Here is a 23092-nt window from a genome sequence, read left to right on the forward strand (position 1 = left end):
CATGTTTCATATGGTCCTCTGAATTTTTATAGTTCAAGTTTAATGCATAAAAGGCCTCAGGTCCATAAACATAATTATATTATACATGTATATCGATGTAGTTTATAACTAAATATGAAGTGCAATGTCTAGGATTAACAATTTCAATAATATCCACAAGTGGTCAGACGGTTTGTCGGTCCTCTTCATGGTTTCCAGACGATAACTAGATAGGAATGTGTATTCAAACTTGGTATATAGCAACCTTAATTTTGTTTACGGAATTGGAGTTAGGAATGTAATTTAACTCGGCATATAGCAAGTTTATGGAGAGACGCAGCTTTGGATTGCTGTTGGACCCTATAGGTTTAAGGTCAAAGCCAATGTAACTAAAAATAAAAAAAATGGTTTCCATATAATTCTTTTTTACAAAGATAATTGTTAACAGGTGATTATACTCTTGTAACAAGGCACTAATTTGTAATAATTATTGGTTCACAGATGCAACATCTTAATATATAGGTTGAGTTTAAATTTTGCTTAAGACCACTAATTTTTAGCTCACCTGAGCACAACATGCTCATTGTCAGCTATTGTGATCCCCTACTGTCAGTCGTCCTTTATAGTCTGTCTGTGCGATATCAACAATTTCTGTAAACAACATACAGTGGGTGGGTGGGGGGAGTCATAGGTTTTCCTTAGTGAATATTTAATAAAAACTTAAAAAATCTTCTTTGAATTGACAGAGGCTAGAGATTTGGCATGAAGCATTGTGTAGTGGCACTTTACAAAGATTGTTCAAATTATAGCCCTGGGGTCAAAATTGGCCCTGGCCCAGGGGCCATAGGTTTTTCTTTTATGTATATAGTAAAAACTTTACAAGATGTTCTAGCCTGACAGTTTAAGGCTTAGGGCTTAGATATTTGGTATAATATATTATCCATAGATCATTCACAAAAGTTGTTCAACATTTGTCCCTTGTGTCAAAATTGGCCTGTAGAGTTCCTTGATTTAGTAAAATTTGCAATTTTGAACTTGTGTTGCACATAGCTCAAAAAGTATTTGACCTAGAGTCATGAAACTTTATAGGAGTGTGCTCAGCATGTGAAGTTGTGCACCTGGGGGTTTCACTTGTGGATTTATTCTGTATTGTCAGAGCTATTTTCCTTGCAAATTTGCGTTGTGCATAGCTCAAAAAGTATTTAACCTAGAAACATGAATGTTAATAGAAAAGTTGGTCAGCAGGTGTAGTCATGCACCTGTGGTTTTGCTTGTGGATTTATCCAGTATTTCTAGAGTTATTGCGCTTGAATTAGTAAAAAAATGCAATTTTCAACTTGGGTTGTGTGTAGCCCAAAATGTGTTTGACCTAAAGTCATGAAACAAATTTATAGAAATGTTGGTTGGCGCACCTGAGGGTTTGATTGTGGATTTATTCAGTATTTGAAGAGTAATTACCCTTGACTTAGTAAATACTGTTCCATTATGTTGTATTATGTGTTCTTTGAGTGCTTGAGTTAGAATCAACCAACTTAGCAGGAGTAATAATCAACATCACTGTGAAGCTGTGTACCTGGGGTTTTGCATATGTTTTTTTTTCAGTTTTCTTAGAGTTTATTGCCCTTTATTAGTCCCCTACCGGTTTACCGGAGGGGACTTTAGGTTTACCCTCCGTCCGTCTGTCCGTCTGTCCGTCCGTCCGTCAGTCCGTCCGTCTGTCCGTCCGTCAGTCCGTCCGCTCCTATGAGCAGATAGTTCTGGGTTGCACAGCGAGTACGAATAAGACTTGTGTGGAAATTTGCTGCTTATGGGGTGCAACCCACAAGTGGCCATTAAAAAACACAAAAACGGCTTATTTTCCCCACAAGTAGGGACAGTTTTACTTGCAACCCGCAAATTACGGTTTTGTGGTCAAGGACAATTTTTTCGGCCAAGATTATAAATTAACTTCATTTGATAGAGCCCCATTAACCAATAAAATATCATTTACCTTACGCATGCGCAGAAAGCTAACGCATGCGCAGAAACGCGAACTAGATTTCGATGGCGACATCACGCGGTCACACATCTAGATATTGATATCGGTAGCTTGGATTCACAAGGCTTTGTAAGTATTCTGTTTTCATTAATAGAATAGAGCTAATATAAAACAAAATGTTTTCAATAATATCGAAATGTGCTGTAAAATTATTGTATTCAAAATACAGGTCAAACACGGCTCGTATTCCGCTCCGGAAAAACCGGATGCAATATGGCTGCCATAATTTGTTAGTACGAACAAAATATTTGCAGAACTTTCCGATTTTGGTAAATAATTGAAAGTATTTCACTCTAATATTTGTTTAATTAATTCAACAAAGTACTTATCTAATAAAATGATTTGAACCTTTACTTCATTTGCCATGTTTATCAGGCTTTATCTATTCCTTCTTACTTCATAATATACCGCATTTAGTGGGGTCAGTCATAAATTTTCCCTGAAACCGGTATTGACGTGGTCTAATTTATAATCCATGAAATTCACGTTTTTCTCGATTAAATTGTTTAAGAAACACAACTGTTGTAAACATTAACTAGATTTCTATATTTAAGTTACACACATGGTTACTATTTATAGATTTTCAAAAAATTAACAAACATCACCGATGAAAGGTCACATAGTCTGATAGACATCATGGAAATTTACCACTTCTCTATTATTTGTTATAGGTGTGAGGCGATAACTTGACACTTACTTTTCATGAAAACAAAAACAAAGGCCTATAAATCTTCTGTAAGATTAATTCTGGTAAATTATACAAAATCAGGGCTCGACATTAACGGTTGTCCGACTGCCCGGGACAACTAAAAGTTTGGTCCGGGCAAGTTATTTTGAAAAGCACTTGTCCGACAGGGCAAGTGAAAATAAAAAGCATCATTGACAAAATGCATGTACAAAATGAATAGAAATAACATCTTTTCATTTATAAACATCTTTAAAACAAAATACACCATGAATCATTATCAATAATGTGAATATACTACGGTCATGTACATTTGTTGATATAGGAAACGGAAGGAAAAATATGAGCATGCGCCGCGGTAAGGTAATTCCCCGTTCTAATAATAGACTATATCTAATTTTGTACAAGGTAATTCCCGGGTTAGCTGTCGTTTAAATTTTGATGTTTGCATGTAAAGATATCATTGAAAATATGTAAATAATCATATTGATCTTTAAATATAATTGTTAAATAATGTTTTTGCATTTAAAATGATTTATTGTTTAATCTAATATAACAACATTATGAACACAACGAAGACTCGTTTACGGCTGTTGACTTGATGATTGGGAATTACCTTACCGCGGCGCATGCTCATATTTTTCCTTCCGTTTCCTATATCAACAAATGTACATGACCGTAGTATATTCACATTGAATAAACAGATGAACCCATGTTTTAGAAAAACTACTAAATACAAAAAATATTTGTGTCTAACTAACAATCAATTTCATAAACAATATGTCCAGTTTATTACCTAATACAAGAAGTATTTAATAATGTATGAGCTTGTTTGTTTTTCTGATTTATACATTTTTACCATTTTAGGTCAGGACAAGTAAGTCTTAGGTCAGGGCAAGTAGTTTTAAAAACTACTTGCCCGACAGGACAACCTGATTCAAAAATTAATGTCTAGGCCTGAAAATCTCAAGTTATTAAAATTTGTAAGAAAAAAAATTAATATAGCTGAAAAAGTGCATTGTCTAAGACTCACATTGCAGAAAAAAAGCGAAACATAATTAAGTTTGCTAAATTATCACATAATACCTGTAGATGTCTGGGTGAAACTAGGTCACATTGATATTTTTCAGAAAAGAAAAGAAAATGTCTGGGTCATTCAGTTTATTATTTTTTTTTTCTGTGGGAAAAATTTGGGAGGTACCAATAGTCTTTGATGCTTAGACTAGGTTATATGTAGGAACACTGTCCTGTTTATTACTATTAGGTTCAATAAAACCCATTTATATATTTATAAATCTTAAACTGTTCAACTTTTTCTGTGATATCAAAAATACCAAGGACAGGCTAAAATGTGTACATATGCAGTTTTTCTTCCAGCTCCGATTTTTTTTTTTGGGGGGGGGGGGGGGTCATTCCTGACTCCTTGTATAAGATTTTAGGGGTCACTTGAAATTTTAGAGTGCCATGCCAAAGCATTTATTTTATTAACCAAGAAATACATAGGATACCTGGAACCACTATTTTATCAGCCTCTTCCCTATAGTTCATTTAGCCATTGAAAAATTAATAGGTAAATAGAAAAGAAAAGGTAACATATAAATAACTTGAAGAATCTCTACAAACAGAAAAAAAATCTTTAATGAGTTTAATTACCCCCAGTTAGCTCCATTCACAAGCCAGTGTAGGACCTGAACATTACAACTACTTTTAATCAGTGAGTCATTTGTTTACACAGTTGCATCATCCTCATATTTGGTAGTATACGCTATGTCACTAGCTGTACTGTATACAGGTAAAATGTGTAATGATTGGAAGAGGGTTGTGTATACAATTTTTCTTTTGACAATTGGATAATTAATTTATAGAAAAGAGGACAATAATTGGATATAATTTATAATGTTGTCCTCGTGTGGTGCATGAAGGAGAATTTTTCTGATTAATGGACAAAGGTATGAAGTAAGCAGTGCATGATTTGTATTTGAACTTATAAAACAGTTTGCTGTGGATTTGAAATAGTCATAATTTGAGATCTACTATATTACTACCCCGCCCTCGCCCACACACACACTACCTTAAGAAAATATTCATTGTATGTGACCAACATATACTGGCAAATATCTCCCATCACAACTATTGTAAACAATATTTAAATAAAGTAATTTTGATTCAGGAACTATGATAACACACCTCATAAGGAAACATATGTTTCTGTTGGTGATTTTTTTAATTATATATGAAAAACTGCATCATGAAAAGAGACAAAAAATTGTCTGAGACATATTCACAATTTTAGATATTGAATTGTTGATTTCATTTATAACCAATCAAATAATTTTTAATATTTTTAGATTGTTTTTCATCAGCTTTTTTTGCAGGCGCCGAAAAAAATTCAAATTTGTAATTTACGACAAAATTTTCAGTTGTTGATGTAACTTTTTGAAGGCAAAGTTTATGGTATTTATTCGACATGTCCAAAATTATGATGGTCAATATCTGGTAGGTTCTTTAAAGTTGAGAATGAAAAGAAACATGACTTATGCAGCCTTCTTTTGTTTTTTTGCAAAACAATAGCGAAAGTTTTTGAAAGTGACAATTTCTTTAAATAATTTCCATTAATAATCATGGATTACCAACAGTAACATTCATATACTGTAACAATAACATTCATAATACAGTATTGGGATTTTTTGTCTGTGAATTGGGGAATTTTTTATTGGGAATAAGACCGAATATCGGCTATAAAATCAGTTGCACTTGTACAGGATCTTTAGGTATCACACAGTGCTTGTAGATAAATCTAATCCTTGCCTCTGGGCGTAACTTAAACTGAATTGGCAACAACACAGTTGCTGCCAACACTACACCATTGAATTAACACATTTATAAGACATGATGTGCAGGTCCATCAGTTATATATTGCTTTTATTTGCTGATGTAAATATCACAATTAATTGTGCATAATTAATACACACCTGTCTCTTTTTAATCAGAGAGTTTAGAGAAGATTGTTCAAATTATGGCCCTAGGGTCAGAATTGGCCCCGTACCGGGGTCATAGGTTAAATACGGTGACATAGCATTTTTCACAAACGCAATCTTGATAATTATTTTTTAAAGGTCAGGACTTGTGGGGGTGATCGTCCAAATTTCTGGGGAAGCACATCAGACTGTACAGTACTTGTGGATGCATAAATACAATTACACTTTTAAAAGGACAGAACTAGTGGGGTGATTGTCCAAATTTCTGGGGAGGCATTTCAGACTGTACTTGTGAGTTGCATATTAAAGAACAGTTTTTATTTCATGCTTTCCAGTGTTTTATTGTAATATATCAGATGATTATATTCTGATAAACCACTAGTGAAATTTATAAAATATAATTTTCACTGTAGCCGGACTATATCTGAATGCGGATGAAAAGAAAATCAAAACTGAATGGAATAACAGGCAAAAATAAATGCCGTCATGCGTAAATTTTGCTTCTTTCGGAAAAGAAAGTTGAGGTCACCATACATTATGTTAAAAATGTAACAAAATTAAAGAAATTTAACAGAACTATATTTCAAACTTGTTGATGTGACGTCATGATGTGATGACGTCACGAAGGAGAATGCGCGACGTTACGCGGCAAAATCAGTAAAAATTACTTAAAATCACTTAAAACGCATGAAATAAAAAGAAAATTTATTTGTTTTACATATAAGATTGAAATATATTTCATTCGTGAACATCAGCTATTATATTTTCACTCGTGGCTACGCCACTCGTGAAAATATTGCATCTGGTGTTCACTCAGTGAAATTATATTTCAATCTTACATGCAAAACAAACAAATATCCTCTATATATTTTATAAACGGACAGGACTAGTGGGGTGATTGTCCAAATTTCTGGGGAGGCATTTCAGACTGTACTTGTGAGTTGCATATTAAAGAACAGTTTATGTTTTATAAACGGACAGGACTAGTGGGGGTGATTGTCCAAATTTCTGGGGAGGCATTTCAGACTGTACTTGTGAGTTGCATATTAAAGAACAGTTCATATTTTATAAACGGACAGGACTAGTGGGGTGATTGTCCAAATTTCTGGGGAGGCATTTCAGACTGTACTTGTGAGTTGCATATTAAAGAACAGTTTATATTTTATAAACGGACAGGACTAATTTATTGTATAGTTGCATATGACATGTTTGGCCAATTCCAAACTATATACATAAATGAGCACTTTTTTAGCTCGACTATACCAAGTATATGGAGAGCTGTCCTACTCGCCCCGGCGTCCGCGTCCAGATTTCAGATTAAAGTTTTGTTTGGTGCAGTAAAATATTTTTCACTATAACTTTATCATTTCTTAAGGTATCGACTTCAAACTTCAAATATATGTATATCAAGTATAATTTATTATATCAACCACATCTTATGTGACAAAGTTCATAACTCTAGCACCAATATTTTCAGATTTATCTCCCCTTGATCTTAGAATTTTCTTTAAAAAATATTATTTTTTACTGTAACTTATTTATTTCTAAAGGGATCAACTTCATACTTCAAATAAATGTACCTTATCATCATCCACATCTTATGTGACAAGGTTCATAACTCTAGCACCAATATTGCAAGAATTATCTCCCCATCAACTTAGATTTTTTTACTAGAAAATGTTATTTTTTTACTATAACTTTTTTTTAGTTTTTAAAGGTATCTACCTCAAACTTCAAATAGTTATTCCTTATAATCAATTATATTTTATGTGACATTGTTCATAACTCTTGAAGTAATTTTTACAGATTTATTTCTCTTTGAACTTAGGATTTTCTTTAAAAAGTATTATAACTTCGTTACTTTTTAAGGTATCTACTTCAAACTTCAAATATATACTTCTTATCATTTACATGCCTGTTGTGTGACAAGGTTCATAACTCTAGCGTGACTATTTCTAGAATTATTTCCCTTGATCTTGGAATTTGATTTAACAAATGTTATTTTTTTACTATAACTTAATACATAATTATACATAATTGATTTTTCTTTTTATAGTTTTGTCCTCCTTACTGTGTCCAGTATTTTATTAGTCGAGCTTGGCTGTCTCCTTTTGGCTGTCTCCTGTGACAGCTCTTTTTATTTTAGCAGTATTTCTCATGTTTGATTTATATCAAATGTACTGCCTTTCATTTTTATTTATACAATCCTATTTTTTAGGGCAGAATTCACTTTAAATATGATTTATTGAAAAGAAATAATGTCAATAAGTTTTAGTCAGAATAGTGTTGTTTTTTCCTGTTTCAGTATGGCACTTTGAATGTAGTTAGATTCTTTTAAGTGGCATTTTACTTACATACATACTTTACTAAAATAACAAAATTTGGCTCTCTATCACTTCTTTAGAACTATACATTGCTGTAGCCTAAGGAAATACATTAATTTGTACATACTCAGGAGTGCGAATTATTTTTCACATTCACAGATGTTGATTATTTACTGTACAGATTGTTTAATGGGGAATTTTTGCTGAATCTTACATATTATTTTATCCATTTTCAGGATACCTGCAAGCCAAGGCCATGAAAGAAACAGAAAGGTGTTTTATGGAAGATATTGAATATGCTACTAATGAATCAGATGATGACTCTGTGGAAGATAAAACATGCTCAACAAATCCTACTGAAATAGAAAGTGAATCAGATGATGACTCTGTGGAAGATAAAACATGCTTAACAAATCCTACTGAAAAGGAAAGTGAATCAGATGATGACTCTGTGGAAGATAAAACATGCTTAACAAATCCTACTGAAAAGGAAAGTGAATCAGATGATGACTCTGTGGAAGATAAAACATGCTCAACAAATCCTACTGAAAAGGAAAGTGAATCAGATGATGACTCTGTGGAAGATAAAACATGCTTAACAAATCCTACTGAAAAGGAAAGTGAATCAGATGATGACTCTGTGGAAGATAAAACATGCTTAACAAATCCTACTGAAAAGGAAAGTGAATCAGATGATGACTCTGTGGAAGATAAAACATGCTCAACAAATCCTACTGAAAAGGAAAGTGAATCAGATGATGACTCTGTGGAAGAAAAAGCATGCTTAACAAATCCTACTGAAAAGGAAAGTGAATCAGATGATGACTCTGTGACAAATAAACAGTTCTTACCTTATCCTACAGAAGTGGAAAATAAATCAAATGATGACTCTGTGGAAGATAAAACATGCTTACCAAATCTTACTGAACAGGAAATTGAATCAGATGATGACTCTGTGACAGATAAAACTTTCTTACCTAATCATACAGAAGTGAAAAATAAATCAAATGATGACTCTGTGGCAGATAAAACTGTTAAAGCTATAGACTTGAAACTTAATAGGATGACAGATCTCATTATGAAGAAGAGCAGTGCACAAGAACCGGTACTGTGTACCTTATGATTTTAGAGTTATTGACCTTTGTTAATTATTATACTTTATTTTTGTTCAGTCAATTCTGCTATACAATAAAACCTATTAAAGCTACATCAATCCTGATGTTACATTGTTACAATCAGTTCAAATGCCACTTAAGTTAAGGTACATGTACATTGTAAGAGTGGTGTTTATAAATAACCTATATTTAAGAAGAAAATGCCTTAGCGACTGCTATAATGTTCATAAGGCGACACATCCGATTCACGTAGTTCTAGTTGTAAACACTAGAAACAGGAACAGAGAACACAAAGTTGATTTAAATTCAAAAAAGGAAAAACTATTTTTTTTTAATTTTCTTATTAAAGATTTGTTTAAAGCGACTATCCAATATATGGTAGTTTGGTTATCTCTTTTAAATACTATAAAATGTACCACAGTATCATTTTTCGTATATATAAAACTAGAATATTGACTCAGAAGTAACAGATTATTGGTTTTGAGACTTTCATACTGTTATATTTTTAAACTGTTGTCTACGCTTTATTTTGTAAACATTGAAAAAGTTTTGTTTTTATGTATAGTCAACAGTATTTGCATGTGTTGTAAGTGAGTTGTTCAGTCATATTTCTCTTATGGAAATTGGAAAGTTTTACTTCTGCTCGTGTTTAATAGCTGTTACCATATACAGTGATACTTAATGCAATTTATATTGAAATAACAACAGTAATCTGTGAGATAGCATCTTTAAGGTAGACCATTTTAAGAGTATTCAAATGTAGGCTAGAATCACTAGCCAAAAGAGGCATTTTATTTTCTTTTTAACATTATTTATGTATCTTACAAATCCCTTATGGAACAAAAAACATGTTTGATTTTAATTACATTATTATTGTAGGTATTATTTGCTAAATAATGTCAAATTTAATAGCAAAATATGATACCAGATATTTTTGGTTTAATAAAATAATAACTACACGGTAAAATAAAAAACTACACGGTGAAAGTATGTAATATTTTGCAAGATCAACCAATAAACTATTAAGAAAATTTAAGCCCCTTATTTTGGTAAACTTTAGGGATATTTTAAATAAGAGTTTTTATATAGGGAAATGGTCAAATAAGTGTTTAAAGTGGGTGGGGTAGGGTAACAGTCACAAACATATTAAAAACATTTTGTCTCTAAACAACCATTTTGCTTGTGTAATTTGTTACCTGAATGAACAATGAACAGTAGGAAAACAATTTTCATAATAATGATCTTATAGATTTTTTAGAGTTTCCTCATTTCTAAAAAAAAAAACCTTCCAATAGCATAGTTTTAGTTCAGGAAAATGTCCAAAACTCAAAAACCACACAGTAAATTTTATTTTAATTTTGCATACAGGTGACCTTTAAGGTATATAACTGTCCTATGTTATCAATCTTTATAGTGCCCATTAGAAGTGGTCTACCTTAAACCATTTTATTTATTTGCCTATAGAAAAAGTAGAAAAGGTTGAGCATTGCAGGCATCGTGTGGTGGCTCTTGTTTATGTTGAGAGATAAAATTATTCGCTTTTACTCAGAAAATACAATTGAAATTCTTTTATGCATTTTAGGCATTTTTATGAAAGTAGTTCATATAGAATATAAATATTTTTCAATACTTAAACAGTGACATTAAAACGTTATTATTAACTAGGTTTTCCTATAAAAAATGTGTAAACTGAACTGGTCACTTTATCAAGTTTTGGTTGATTGTGTCTGTGCTTTTTGAGGGGATGGGGGGTTTGTAACAATTTTCTAAATAAATGCAATTTTTGTTGATCTTCATGTATTTTTTAGTTTATTAATTGATAGAGGATATTGAATGAGTGTAAGTTAAATACTGAATTTATTGAACTCATTGAATAAAATTATATTATGCGAGTCTCTGGCAAGCATATTCTGTTCAATGAGCTCAATAAATTTAGTAATGAACTTACTTGAATTTAATATTGATAAAGAAACATTTTTCATTAATGCATCTATAGAATGACGCTAACATTAAGGGTGTCTTATTGCTATGTTTTATGAAGCAAATGATGTGACATCAAAATATATGCACGGCTGTGCAATACCATTTTTACGATGTAGCAAAAGTGGCAGGTATGTGATAAATTAGTTTGTTAAATTTTCAAACAAACTTGTTATGATGTCTTAAGAATGAAGAATTGTATGATTGGAAACTGTCAATACTGTGGCGATTTTAAGGGGTATATTTTGCCAGTTTTGCAACAAGGCTCTGGGTGGCATTTGTGTTATTATGACGTCTCTATTTTTAGGGGTGAACAGCCCCAAAAATTGATGTAAATAATGCCTTGGTAAAGCATGTCAGAACATTTCTATCTCGACTTTTCACAATCTTCCTCACCTGATCATTGTTGTCATTTTTAGTATCACTCTTATAGGTCATGAGGGGTATTATAAAGTTTGATAACTTGTAATGGAATTTGAACATATGGCTGTTTTGGGTAAAGCTTTTTATGCAAAGTACTATGTATGTATATTTCATGCAGTCATTGATTAGATAACTTCAATAACGCCTACTTGGGACATGTAAAATCAAGTTGGGTATGAGACAGAATGTTTATAGTTTTGCATTCAAGTTACTGCATTTATCTTGTATATTACTGATATGATTTATTTCAAAATAATTAAATAAATAAATAATAAATTAAATAAACATTTTTGTTGAGCTGAACAGCAAAATAAAAAAAAAATGGTTGCCTAAATTTCATCAATTAACATTTAGCTCTTTTTATAGAATTTTTAGTATTTTGCAGTCAAAAGGTTTTACTAGTGGAGTATAATGTCTTTCAAATTGCCATGTTGTTTAAGGTTGATTGCAGGTTAATCTCTGTAACCACTGTACTGTAATGTTGAAATTCATGTTTTTAGGTCATTATGTAAGGACAGTGAGGCAAATATATATTGCCCGCATTTAGCTAAATTGTTACATGATTGTTTCAATTTAAATTGTTTGACCCAGCTTGGGGCCACCTCTTAGGAGAGGCTTTGCAGATATAGATAAGTAGTTTTATTAATTTTTGATATTTTATTATACTGAAGATGTGATTGGTGTCAATGTTAAGTCTAGTCATGATGCATAGTGAAATTTGGATAAAATAAATATTGTTCATAATCTTTTCGTTTTTCTCTCATTAATATAGTTACTTTGGTAAATGTGCCTTTGAAACAGACCAGAGAGCTTTGATGATGGTTGAGCTACATAAAATGAAAAGAAATGACTCGCTCCAACGTGCTATATGTGCACATAATGTGCCTTTACTATTTGTGTGTTAAATGACTGAAATGATGTTTCCATGAACATTCGATATCTTGCATGTAAAATATACAATGTGCACAAGTTTTGGATTATAATTCCCCACAATATGGACAAAAACACAAGTATTGGATATAATTCCCCACAATATGGACATCGAAGATATTACACACAAATGCATTTCGTACATTAAGGCACCCCACTAGTAGAATTCCCCAGAAGTACATGCTCATGAGTCCGTCCGTCCACAAAACTGGATCCCGCTATAACGCAAAAAGTACTGAAAATATTTTAATGAAACTTGATATATGGATAGATTTCAGTATGGAGATTATGCACGTCTTTTTCTTTTCTTCCTATGTTGAAAATTCTGGTTGCTATGGCAACAAATAGACTGAAAATATGGCAAATTTTACACATAACCTGGATCCCGCGATAACGCAAAAAGTACTAAAAATATTTTTATGAAACTTGATATATGGATAGATGGCAGTATGGAGATTATGCACGTCATTTTCTTTTCTTCCTATGTTGAAAATTCTGGTTGCTATGGCAACAAATAGACTGAAAATATGGCTAATTTTACACATAACCTGGATCCAGTGATAACACAAAAAGTACTGAAAATATTTTTATGAAACTTGACATATGGGTAGATGGCAGTATGGAAATTATGCACATCCTTTTCTTATCTTCCTATGTTGAAAATTCTGGTTGCTATGGCAACAAATAGACTGAATTTCAAGATTTCTGATTCTAGTCTGTAAGTTTTTTCACTATAAGTTCTTTATTTCTTAAGGTATTTTCTTCAAACTTTAAATATAAGTTGCTTGTCATCAACCACATCATATGTGACAAGGTTTACAACTCTAGCACAAAATTTATCAGAATTACCTCCCTTGAACTTAAAATTTTCATGAAAAAAACATTGTTTTTTTTAATAACTTCTTTTTCTGAATGTATTTACTTCAAACTTCATATAAATGTTTCTTATTATCACTCAACATTTGTGAGTGTTCAATAATCTAGCAAGACTATTTCCAGAATTATGCCCCTTTTGAACTTAGACTTTTTTTTGAGAAATTGGTAATTTTTACTCCAACTTCTTCAATCATGATAGGATTTTAAAAATAACTTTAGAGTGTCCTTCAGTCCGTCTGTCTGTACATAAAAACTGTTTCCTGTGATCACTTTTAAAGAACTTTTTCAACAAATTTACTTAAAATAGGAACATAAGTGAATGGCCAATGGCCCTTCAGAATGTTGCTTGGGCTCTTACCGGTAGGGGACTTATGGATTGCTTGCAATACTATGATAATTGCTTGTTTAGTATAAATTTGCAATTTTCAACTTGTTCATGCATAGCTCAAAAAGTATTGACCTGTAGTCCTGAAAGTTTACAAGAATGTTGGTCAGCATGTATACCTATGCATCTTTGGGTTGCTTATGGATTTATTCAGTATTTGTAAAGTTCTTGTCCTTCACTTAATAAAAGATAAGTTTTCAACTTGTGTCATGTGTAGCCCAAAAAATATTTGTCCTAGAGTCATAAGTTTGACAAATCAGTGGAGGGTTGGGGCACCCGTGTCCTATGGCCACGTTTCTTCTTTGATTAAAATTTAGGCATAATGATTTGTGGTATAAAATATATTATTTGAAGGTTTCTTTCAATTTTTATCATTTAAAAACCAACATTACTATTGTTTTCAGTCAGTATATATTATACATGTACAAAAGTACCTCTTCTACCTTAACATATAAAAGTATCTCATAGTTTTCTTGTGACAAGAGCATAGTTACTTGCCAATATACATCTCACTTACTATTACATTGATAATTGAAATAAAACATGTTCGGGACAATTGTAATTAATGGGTCTCTTCTCAAATTTAAAGAACTATTTATGATTACCTAAAACAAATTTGCATTCAGGTGTATATTGCCCCACGTATGGGGTGCTCCCCTTTAACGGGAGGGGATTTTAGGTCTACCCTCCATCCATCTCTCCATCCGTCTGTCCGTCCCTACAAACACAGAGGTACTTGTGTGACTAGGAGAACAATAGGTAATGGTACATTTTCTTTGATCCTATACATTCTGTTTTTACTTGTGTGTCTTTTTTTAAGCCATGTGTGACTAGAAATGACTAAGAAGATCAAAAGAAAAGTCACTTAAGAACCATTTTATAAGTCTGTCTGCATTAAGGTTGTCCGGCTTTCACAGGTTAAACTGCTGACAGGATTTCAATGAAACTTCACAGAAGTGATCAATACCATCCCTACTTGTGCACATTGCTGGCATGTTCTGTTTAACTGCACAATATGGCTACCAAAGCTAAAAATAGAAATTTCTTGTCTGGCTTTCACAGGTCCTATTGCTGGCTGGATTTCAATGAAACTTCACAGGACGATTTTAGTGGATGTATTTATAGTAATGATTGTGTAATAATTTTTTTTTATCATTTCAGAAAAACTGCAATAAATTGAAAATGGGAGAAGTCACAGGAGCCAGTGCCAAATTTTGTACATAATACTCTTTACCACTTTAAAAAGGAAAAAGATCAAAATGATTTGCAAACATTATAATGTTATATCATTGACAATTGTTTCTGTTTTATTTAAAGATATATTGTTATTTGCTTTGAAAATTGTTGCATAATCACAATGAATGTTTGTAGATATACCTTAGATAGATCCTTTGTAGCATTTTATATGCTGGAAAATAATTTGGTGTATAAATAGAATCTATCATTGGGCTAGATAGAGGATAGGGAAATCCCAACCCGAGGGTTTAATTCCCTTGATTTGATTAAATTGTCATAATTATGTTAATATGTATATAATAAATTTGATTCATATGTGAACAAAACAACACTTGTGACTGTATGAACATGTTGAATAATTTAGATTTGACCTTGGTCTTTGAATGACCTAAAATCGTTAGCCTTGACTGAAGTAGGATTTTGAAGTACAACACCAATTAAAAATTAAATGTACAAGTAACAGTAAGTCTTAATGTGTGAAGGCTTCTTTTTCTTGAATACACCCATTGACAGTCTCTATATGAACTGCGTAAATAACCGAGGTATTTCAAGTGAAAAAATACGAGTTGTTTCCCTTATCTTTGAATAAAATTGCTAAAACAATACAAATTTAGCCGTTTTTAAACCACTAGTTTGGGGCGTTTAAATGTCCAATTTTAAAATTTATTACACCAATGAAAAGCTTGTGATCTTAGCTTCCTCTCATATACTTTAACATAATGTTTGACACTAAAGGTATTTAAATTAACGGTTTATCCTACCACAAGTCAGAACCAACATACAATTTATACAGTGATACACAACCAGTTACCTTTACTTGCAATTCTACTAATAAGAATAGCCTGTCGTCTGCTAGTTCGGAAACTGTCAATCCGTGTATTCCTACAACTTAATGCTGGATTTACAGGAGAGAACATTCTATTTTGTAATTCTTGTTGTACAGACCTCTCACAATGACAGGTGACAGATTTCCCAGTTATCTCCTGATAATGTGTTAAATGAATGAAATTCCAGAACCATTAGGGCTAAAATGTTATCATAGTAGTAAGATGAGGTAAAAGGGATGTTAAAAACTATTGGGGAGCCCCCAAGTTGTGGCATGTTTGAATCCCAAATTATACAGAAAATGATAATAAACTAATCATTACTCATGAAGAAAACATACATTTTCACCATGAGACCAAAATATAAAACAGGCATTAGGGTTTTTTATTCATTCCAGACATGGTTATTTACTAAATGCTTCCTCCATTATATTCACCGTCTACCTCTTAAACCCATTACTGCATTCATTTTGTGAAAAATGGCTGTTTTCATTGAAAAGTCTCCTGTTACAAGTTCAGATTGCAATGAAACTGTAAAGATGCTCCAATATTCATCAAACTTGGCACAAATGTTAACTGGACCATAGCCTTTGTAATGGCATGCTCAATCTTAAATTTCCTGTTGCCATGAAAAGGAAGGGACATCTCAAAAATTGCAAAAAATCATGATTTTATGTTGATATTTCCATCCATACTGATTTCAAAGTGCCACAACTTCTCAATGGATTGAGATAGAGTCGAAGGCTTTTCAGTGTTGGTTACATGTTACCTTCTAATCGACCAAAGGCCAATTTTAGCCTCTCGAAAGTCAAAAATCTTCTTGGTGATGAGGGGGCTGCTGTCCCCCTTCAAACCCCTAAGCAGAAAGGGATCCATCTGTCACCCCCCTTTTGATAGGGAGCGGCGCCGAAAAATGTGATGACTTTTTTTTAAAACTATTTCTGCAAAATCAAAGTGTATGGGGTCTAAATAGGACATTTTTTCTTTATTTAAGGTCTCAAAGGGGGGGGGGGGGCAAAAGTGCATTATTTCATGTGTATTATGAGGTGAAAGGTTAATCAATCTTCTTAATTGGTCAATACCAACAATTATATCATTTACACATATTCCAATAACGATAGTGAGTAAATTCTGTAAGGGATTCATTTGCAGGGATTTGTTTTGGAGGGAAACTTGATGATTCATATGATATAGAACCACGGTCTGAATGCTAGTCTTGAATTGAAAATTGTACATCACCTCAATCATATCTAATTTAAGTGTTGTACAACTAAATTCCTACTGTCTGTTGGTGTTTTGCACTGCAGCCGAAACGTTTGCAATTAAATTTAATTACTAAATGTTCGTGTTTGTGTGGCTTGTCTGATTACTGTCTGTTGAGGCCTTTATAATTTTTTTTATTGAAATGATTCATACTTGGACAGAACAAGTGTGACAAGACAGACCTATTAAAATGAAAAACTTATTTTTTTTTTAAATTTCTTTTTAAATTTTTTTTTAAATGTTTGTTTGCTTTTAGATAAAGTAAAAAAGTTGAGTGCTGCGATGGTTCTTGTTTTCTAAAATACAGTACTTTGTTATACTTATTTTTTAATTAACTTTATTTTTAGACATTTTCTGTTAAGATTATTATGATTGAGAAGTTTTAAGGTGACAATGATTATTTTGAAATTAAACAATATTAGTAATTATATAATAATAGAGGAAATTTAAAAATTGTAAATTCACTGAGAAAGATAGCTGAGTGTCACTTTAATTACATCTACATAGATTTATATTGTATTTTGTCTTAATAATTTTCCCTTCAAACCTACAAAGTGCAGATCATTTGGCATGTAGCATCACTTTATTGGCCATTATAAAAGATAATTATCACTTTTGGGCAATCATGAATATGATATCTGTGTTGGTGTTATTGATGTAAAAAATAAAAATAATTTGTAAACATAGAATTTGATTATTTTTAGTTCATTTGCACATAGTGCAGCTGAGCTATTAGGATGGCCCATTGTTTGTTCAAATAGAAGACCTGGGGTCATTGATTTATGTTGTATACTGGTGCCTCATAGTTCCATGGTACCCATATTTCCAAGGTATTAGGCATAAACAGTCTCAAGTGCCTCATAGACTTCATGCACCTGCCAGGAGTTTAACTTTCACTTTCTTATTCTATTTTTATTGAAATGTAACATACAACTGAGAAAACTTATTTTATTCGGATTAAGAGCAAAGAAAATAATTTCACCATTTTACTTTTAGTTTTCATACCTTTTAGTTAAACAACCATTGAGATATTTGATAAATGCCATAGAGAAAATACCCACATTCAGACAGGGCTAGGAATAAATGAACTAAGAAATCAAGATTACTATTGGTTTTGCTTTTTAAGCTCAGTTAAAATGTAATTGCCTTGGAAAAATACGAGAACACAACTTAACTCACTAGGCAGCAGATAGATGTTAATTGCCGTGTTGTTAACATAATTGCTTACATGCAAACATTAAACGGAATAAATTATGATGTGCGGAAACCATTTCTGACATTTAAGACCCCTGTGACCTTGACCTTTGCATTAGTAACCCAAAATCATTGGGGTCATCTAATAGTTATGACCAATCAATTTTAGAAATATGAAGACTTTGTGATAAATAGCTTTCAAGATAATAAGCGGAAACCATACTAACATTGACCTTTGACCCCAAACTCAATAGGGGTCACTTACTAGTTATGACCAATCAGTATGTGAAATATGAAGTCTTTGTGATAAATAGTTTTCAAGATAATAAGCCGAAACCATTCTGACATTTAATGCCCCTGTCACAGTAACCTTTGAACTAATGACCCCAAAAGCAATATGGGTCATCTGCTGGTTATGACCAATCACTATGTAAAATATGAAGACTTTGTGATAATTTTCTTTGAAGATAATGAGCTGAAATCATACTACCATTCAAGGACCCTGTAACCTTGACCTTTGACCTGGTGACCCCAAAATCAATAGGGTCATCTACTAGTTATGACCAATCAATATGTGAAATATAAAGACTTTGTGATGGATAGTAAAAAAGATAATAAGCAAAAATTATACTACCATTCAATGCCCCTGTGACCTTGACCTTTGACCTAGTGACCACAAAATCATTAGGGCTCATCTACTAGTTATGACCAATCAATATGTGAAATATGAAGATTTTGAAATGAATTGTAACCAAGATAATGAGCGGAAACCATTATGACATTTAAGACCCTGTGACTGTGATATTTGACCCCAAAATCAATAGGGGCTATCTACTAGTTATGACCAATCACTATGTGAAGACTTTGTGATAAATACTTTTCATGATAATCAGCGGAAACCATTATGACATTTAAGGCCCTTGACCTTTGACCCCAAAATCTATAGTGGTCATTTACTAGTTATGATTAATCACTATGTGAATATGAAAACTTTGTGATAAATAGTTTTCAAGATTATCAGCGGAAACAATGTGGTCTACCAACGGACAGACCGACCGACATTAGCAAAACCATATACTCACTCTTCTTCAAAGGGGGGCATAAAAATATTCTTTAAAATCTCATCAATCACCTCTGTACAGTATAATGTTACCCATTTGGAACATTGTCTGCATTTAATTGTTTAACATGTTTAAAAATTCACAATAGAAAAGGCATGGGATGTTTAAAAAAAATCACTGTAATAAATACATCTTTTTATTTGATCTTTTGAAAAAAACAACAATGTTAACATGTACAGTTATTTTTAACAAGTTAGAAATTTTCATAATCATGAAAATTAAATCTCTTAAGAAAATCTAATTTCTCTCATTAAAATATGACAAATGAGAGAAAATCTCTCACTAAAAATTCTGACCAGAATGATCCCTGCTAAACAATTATAGGATTTTGATCAGTCTTGGTCCTCATTACTCAACTCCTTAGATAATTTCTGCTAAATTTAAAGAAAAATGGACAAACTGATTTCAAGATATGGAAACACTGACCTAAGGACAAACAGCACCATTTCAATGCCTTTTTTTAATTACAGGTAGATAGTTTACACTGCATTTGCAGAATGCCTCAGCATTATATAACGCTAATAACAGAAGGAACAAAAGTAGTTTGTCACTTGCTTGCACATATGTATCCATCCCCTAATAATGTATCACCCAAGGAAAATATTTCATCATGTAAAACAACACAAAGTTGTGTAACGTTAGAATATGTAGGTCATTGTATAAACAAACAATAAATATGAAGACTTGGAAATTTATCCATTGCCTTAAAAGGTAAATATTGAATATGGGTCAGGGTCATAATTATACATCATGTCAAATGGATAACATGTGTTCATATTTACATCATTTCTAATTATGAAGGTCATTGGTAAATCAATGATAAAGTTATAAAGGTTGAAGTTGACCAGATCAATGACAAATATCAGCATGCCAATAATAAACAATGTTCAGATGTTTATGTTTATTGGAACATAATGAAGGTTATAGCTTAAATATCAATGAAGTTAAAGTTTGGTGAAAGAGCTTTGTAAAATATCAAAGCTCTAGGCCTTATAGTTCTGAATAAGATTTATTAGGCTTTCCCTATATTTGTCATAGATGTGCCCCATAGGGCAAGGTCAGTTTGACCCCAGAGGCCAGGATTTGGATAAGCTTGTTTGATGTCCACTGTTTTGCCTTTAATATGCAAAATATCAAAACGCTAGATCTTGCACTTCTGAAGAAGATTACTGAAGAAGTTACACTATTTATCACTTTATAAAACTATTTGGCCCTGAGGCCAAGTAAATTTGATTCCAGGGGCCATGAATCAAATAGTCATGGCAATATACGCTCGAATGCAAATTTGTTATAAGAAAATTAAAATTTTAAGTCACAATCAAAAATAATTTTTAAACAGAGAGGATACCTATTTATAATATTTGTCCAAAACATATTTTAGTTCAATTATCAATATTAAGATCTATATTGATACATGGCAAAGAGCTATGCTCTTGTCACATGAATACTTAGTGGCAATTATATATGCCACAGCTTTCCACTGTGGAGTGCCCTTAAAAAGTTAATTTTGAAACACAGAGTGGTGATTATTTATCTCCATGCAATTGTCACGGAGCCTATATACAGACTGAAAACAACAATAATGTTGGTTTTTAAATGATAGAAATTCTAAAACACATAAATAATATTATATCAGAAATTCAAAAGCACAAAATATTATGCCTAAAAATGATAATAAATCAAAATGGTATGCTTACAAATTATTTTCATTTTTATTACCTCCCTTTACATTTATAACATCAATATTCACAATAACATCCATCACAAAATTGATAATTCTACTTTTACAAAGTGATGATACATGCTAAAGATTTATGCTTTGCATGTTTTAAAACATGTATACTATATATATCTGTGTAAACACGTAAATACATGTAAACAGCCATATTTTATTATCATCAGTGAAATGATTTTTGGAACAATTGCAGGGTTCTTATATTTAATGATACATGCCAAATAATTGAGATCTGGGATTTGTAACTGTATATAAAAATACATATATAACTAGAAATGTGTCCATAGGACACGGATGCCCCCACACGCCACTGTTCTGTCAATCTTATGACTCTAGGTCAAATATTTTTTGGACTACATGTGCCACAAGTTGAAAACTAAAAATCAACAAAGGGCCATAATTCTGTAAAATTTGGTCGCAGCAAAAATTCCTTCCTTTACTACCATCTACACATTAAGGTTGTTAATCCCTGGAAGTTTAAGTAAAATCTGCCATCCGGTTTAAGAGAAGTTGCGTTCACAAAATTTCTACATAGTATATAATGAAACTAGAAATGTGTCCATAGGACACGGATGCCCCCACACGCCACTGTTCTGTCAATCTTATGACTCTAGGTCAAATATTTTTTGGACTACATGTGCCACAAGTTGAAAACTAAAAAATCGACAAAGGCCATAATTCTGTTAAATTGGTGGCGCAGCAAAAATTCCTTCCTTTACTACCATCTACACATTAAGGTTGTTAATCCCTGGAAGATTAAGCAAAATCTGCCATCCGGTTTAAGAGGAGTTGCGTTCACAAAATTTCTACATAGTATATAATGAAAAAATCAACAAAGGGCCATAATTCTGTTAAATTTGGTTGCAGCAAAAATTCCTTTCTTTACTACCATCTACACATTAAGGTTGTTCATCCCTGGAAGTTTAAGCAAAATCTGCCATCCGGTTTAAGAGGAGTTGCATTCACAAAATTTCTACATAGTATATAATGAAAAAATCAACAAAGGGCCATAATTCTGTAAAATTTGATCGCAGCGAAAATTCCTTCCTTTACTACCATCTACACCTGAAGGTTGTTCATCCCTGTAAGTTTAAGCAAAATCTGCCATCCGGTTTAAGAGGAGTTGCGTTCACAAAATTTCTACATAGTATATAGTGAAAAAATCAACAAAGGGCCATAATTCTGTTAAATTTGGTCGCAGCAAAAATTCCTTCCTTTACTACCATCTACACATTAAGGTTACGGACGGACAAGTGCAACGCTATATGCTCCCACATTGTGGGGGCATAAAAATAAGTATTTCTATCTATGTGCTCCCTGGGGCAGGGCCAGTATTGACCCAAGAAGAGCATGATTCATATTTTTGTATATGTCAACAATGGATGCTTCATACAAAATATCTAAGAGCTTAACATTAATAAAATATTTTTGGGCATATGAAAATGTGTTCTTATTACTTTCTTTGATTTAAAGCTTTTAAAATTCAAATTTAAAATGCTGTGGTAGACATGGGCTAAACTTCTTATACTGGTATTTCTTCCTATGAACACATATTTTGTTTTAATGTATAATAGGACAGGTACAGCCACTTCACATCAACCCTTCAACCCATATCAGTCTTCCAATTAGGGAGAGACTGCCCACAATATAGCAAAACATTATTCATATGCAAAGTTTTTAAAAAATAGACATTTTATATGCATCCTTTACAACTTATTGTTATTTAGTGAATTAACATAAATTATCTTATAAAGTAACATCAGTTTCAATTAATAAGATTAACTTATTTCAAAATAATTAAATCATATAAACTAATCTTAACAGAAAAAAATCTAAAAATTTGGAAAATAAAGGGAGGTAAATGCATATTAAGAGGAAACATATAAATTCATACATTGTAATCTCCCTTTGTAATATACACTTATAATGAATCAGTGATCTGAGGTTCGATCCTCACTCGGGTCGAAATCTTTCATGTGAGGAAGCCATCCAGCTGGCTTACAGAA

At 32.2% G+C, this 23092-nt stretch overlaps 2 protein-coding genes across 2 annotated transcripts in view; both read left to right on the plus strand.

The window, feature by feature from the left end:
* LOC132742978 (major facilitator superfamily domain-containing protein 1-like) overlaps positions 1 to 17725 on the plus strand; it is a 50345-nt gene extending 32620 nt beyond the window's left edge. Inside the window, exon 13 of the mRNA XM_060731481.1 lies at positions 14875 to 17725. Within this exon, the coding sequence (XP_060587464.1) occupies positions 14875 to 14893 (19 nt within the window). The 3' untranslated portion in view covers positions 14894 to 17725. The remainder of the gene's footprint in view (positions 1 to 14874) is intronic.
* Positions 1601 to 12266, plus strand: LOC132742979 (salivary glue protein Sgs-4-like). Its single transcript, XM_060731482.1, has 2 exons — positions 1601 to 2086; positions 8241 to 12266. The coding sequence occupies exon 2, from the start codon at positions 8261 to 8263 to the stop codon at positions 9125 to 9127; it is 867 nt and encodes a 288-aa protein (XP_060587465.1). The 5' UTR covers positions 1601 to 2086; positions 8241 to 8260; the 3' UTR covers positions 9128 to 12266.
* Positions 17726 to 23092: the final 5367 nt, after the last annotated feature.

This window comes from Ruditapes philippinarum, unplaced genomic scaffold (assembly GCF_026571515.1).
Source record: "Ruditapes philippinarum isolate M1 unplaced genomic scaffold, ASM2657151v2 ctg845_1_1_1_1, whole genome shotgun sequence".
NCBI classification, from domain to species: domain Eukaryota; kingdom Metazoa; phylum Mollusca; class Bivalvia; order Venerida; family Veneridae; genus Ruditapes; species Ruditapes philippinarum.

What these genes read in the sequence shown, in the direction of transcription:
- LOC132742979 (XM_060731482.1), top strand. Translation starts at nt 8,261, where the DNA reads ATGAAAGAAACAGAAAGGTGTTTTATGGAAGATATTGAATATGCTACT.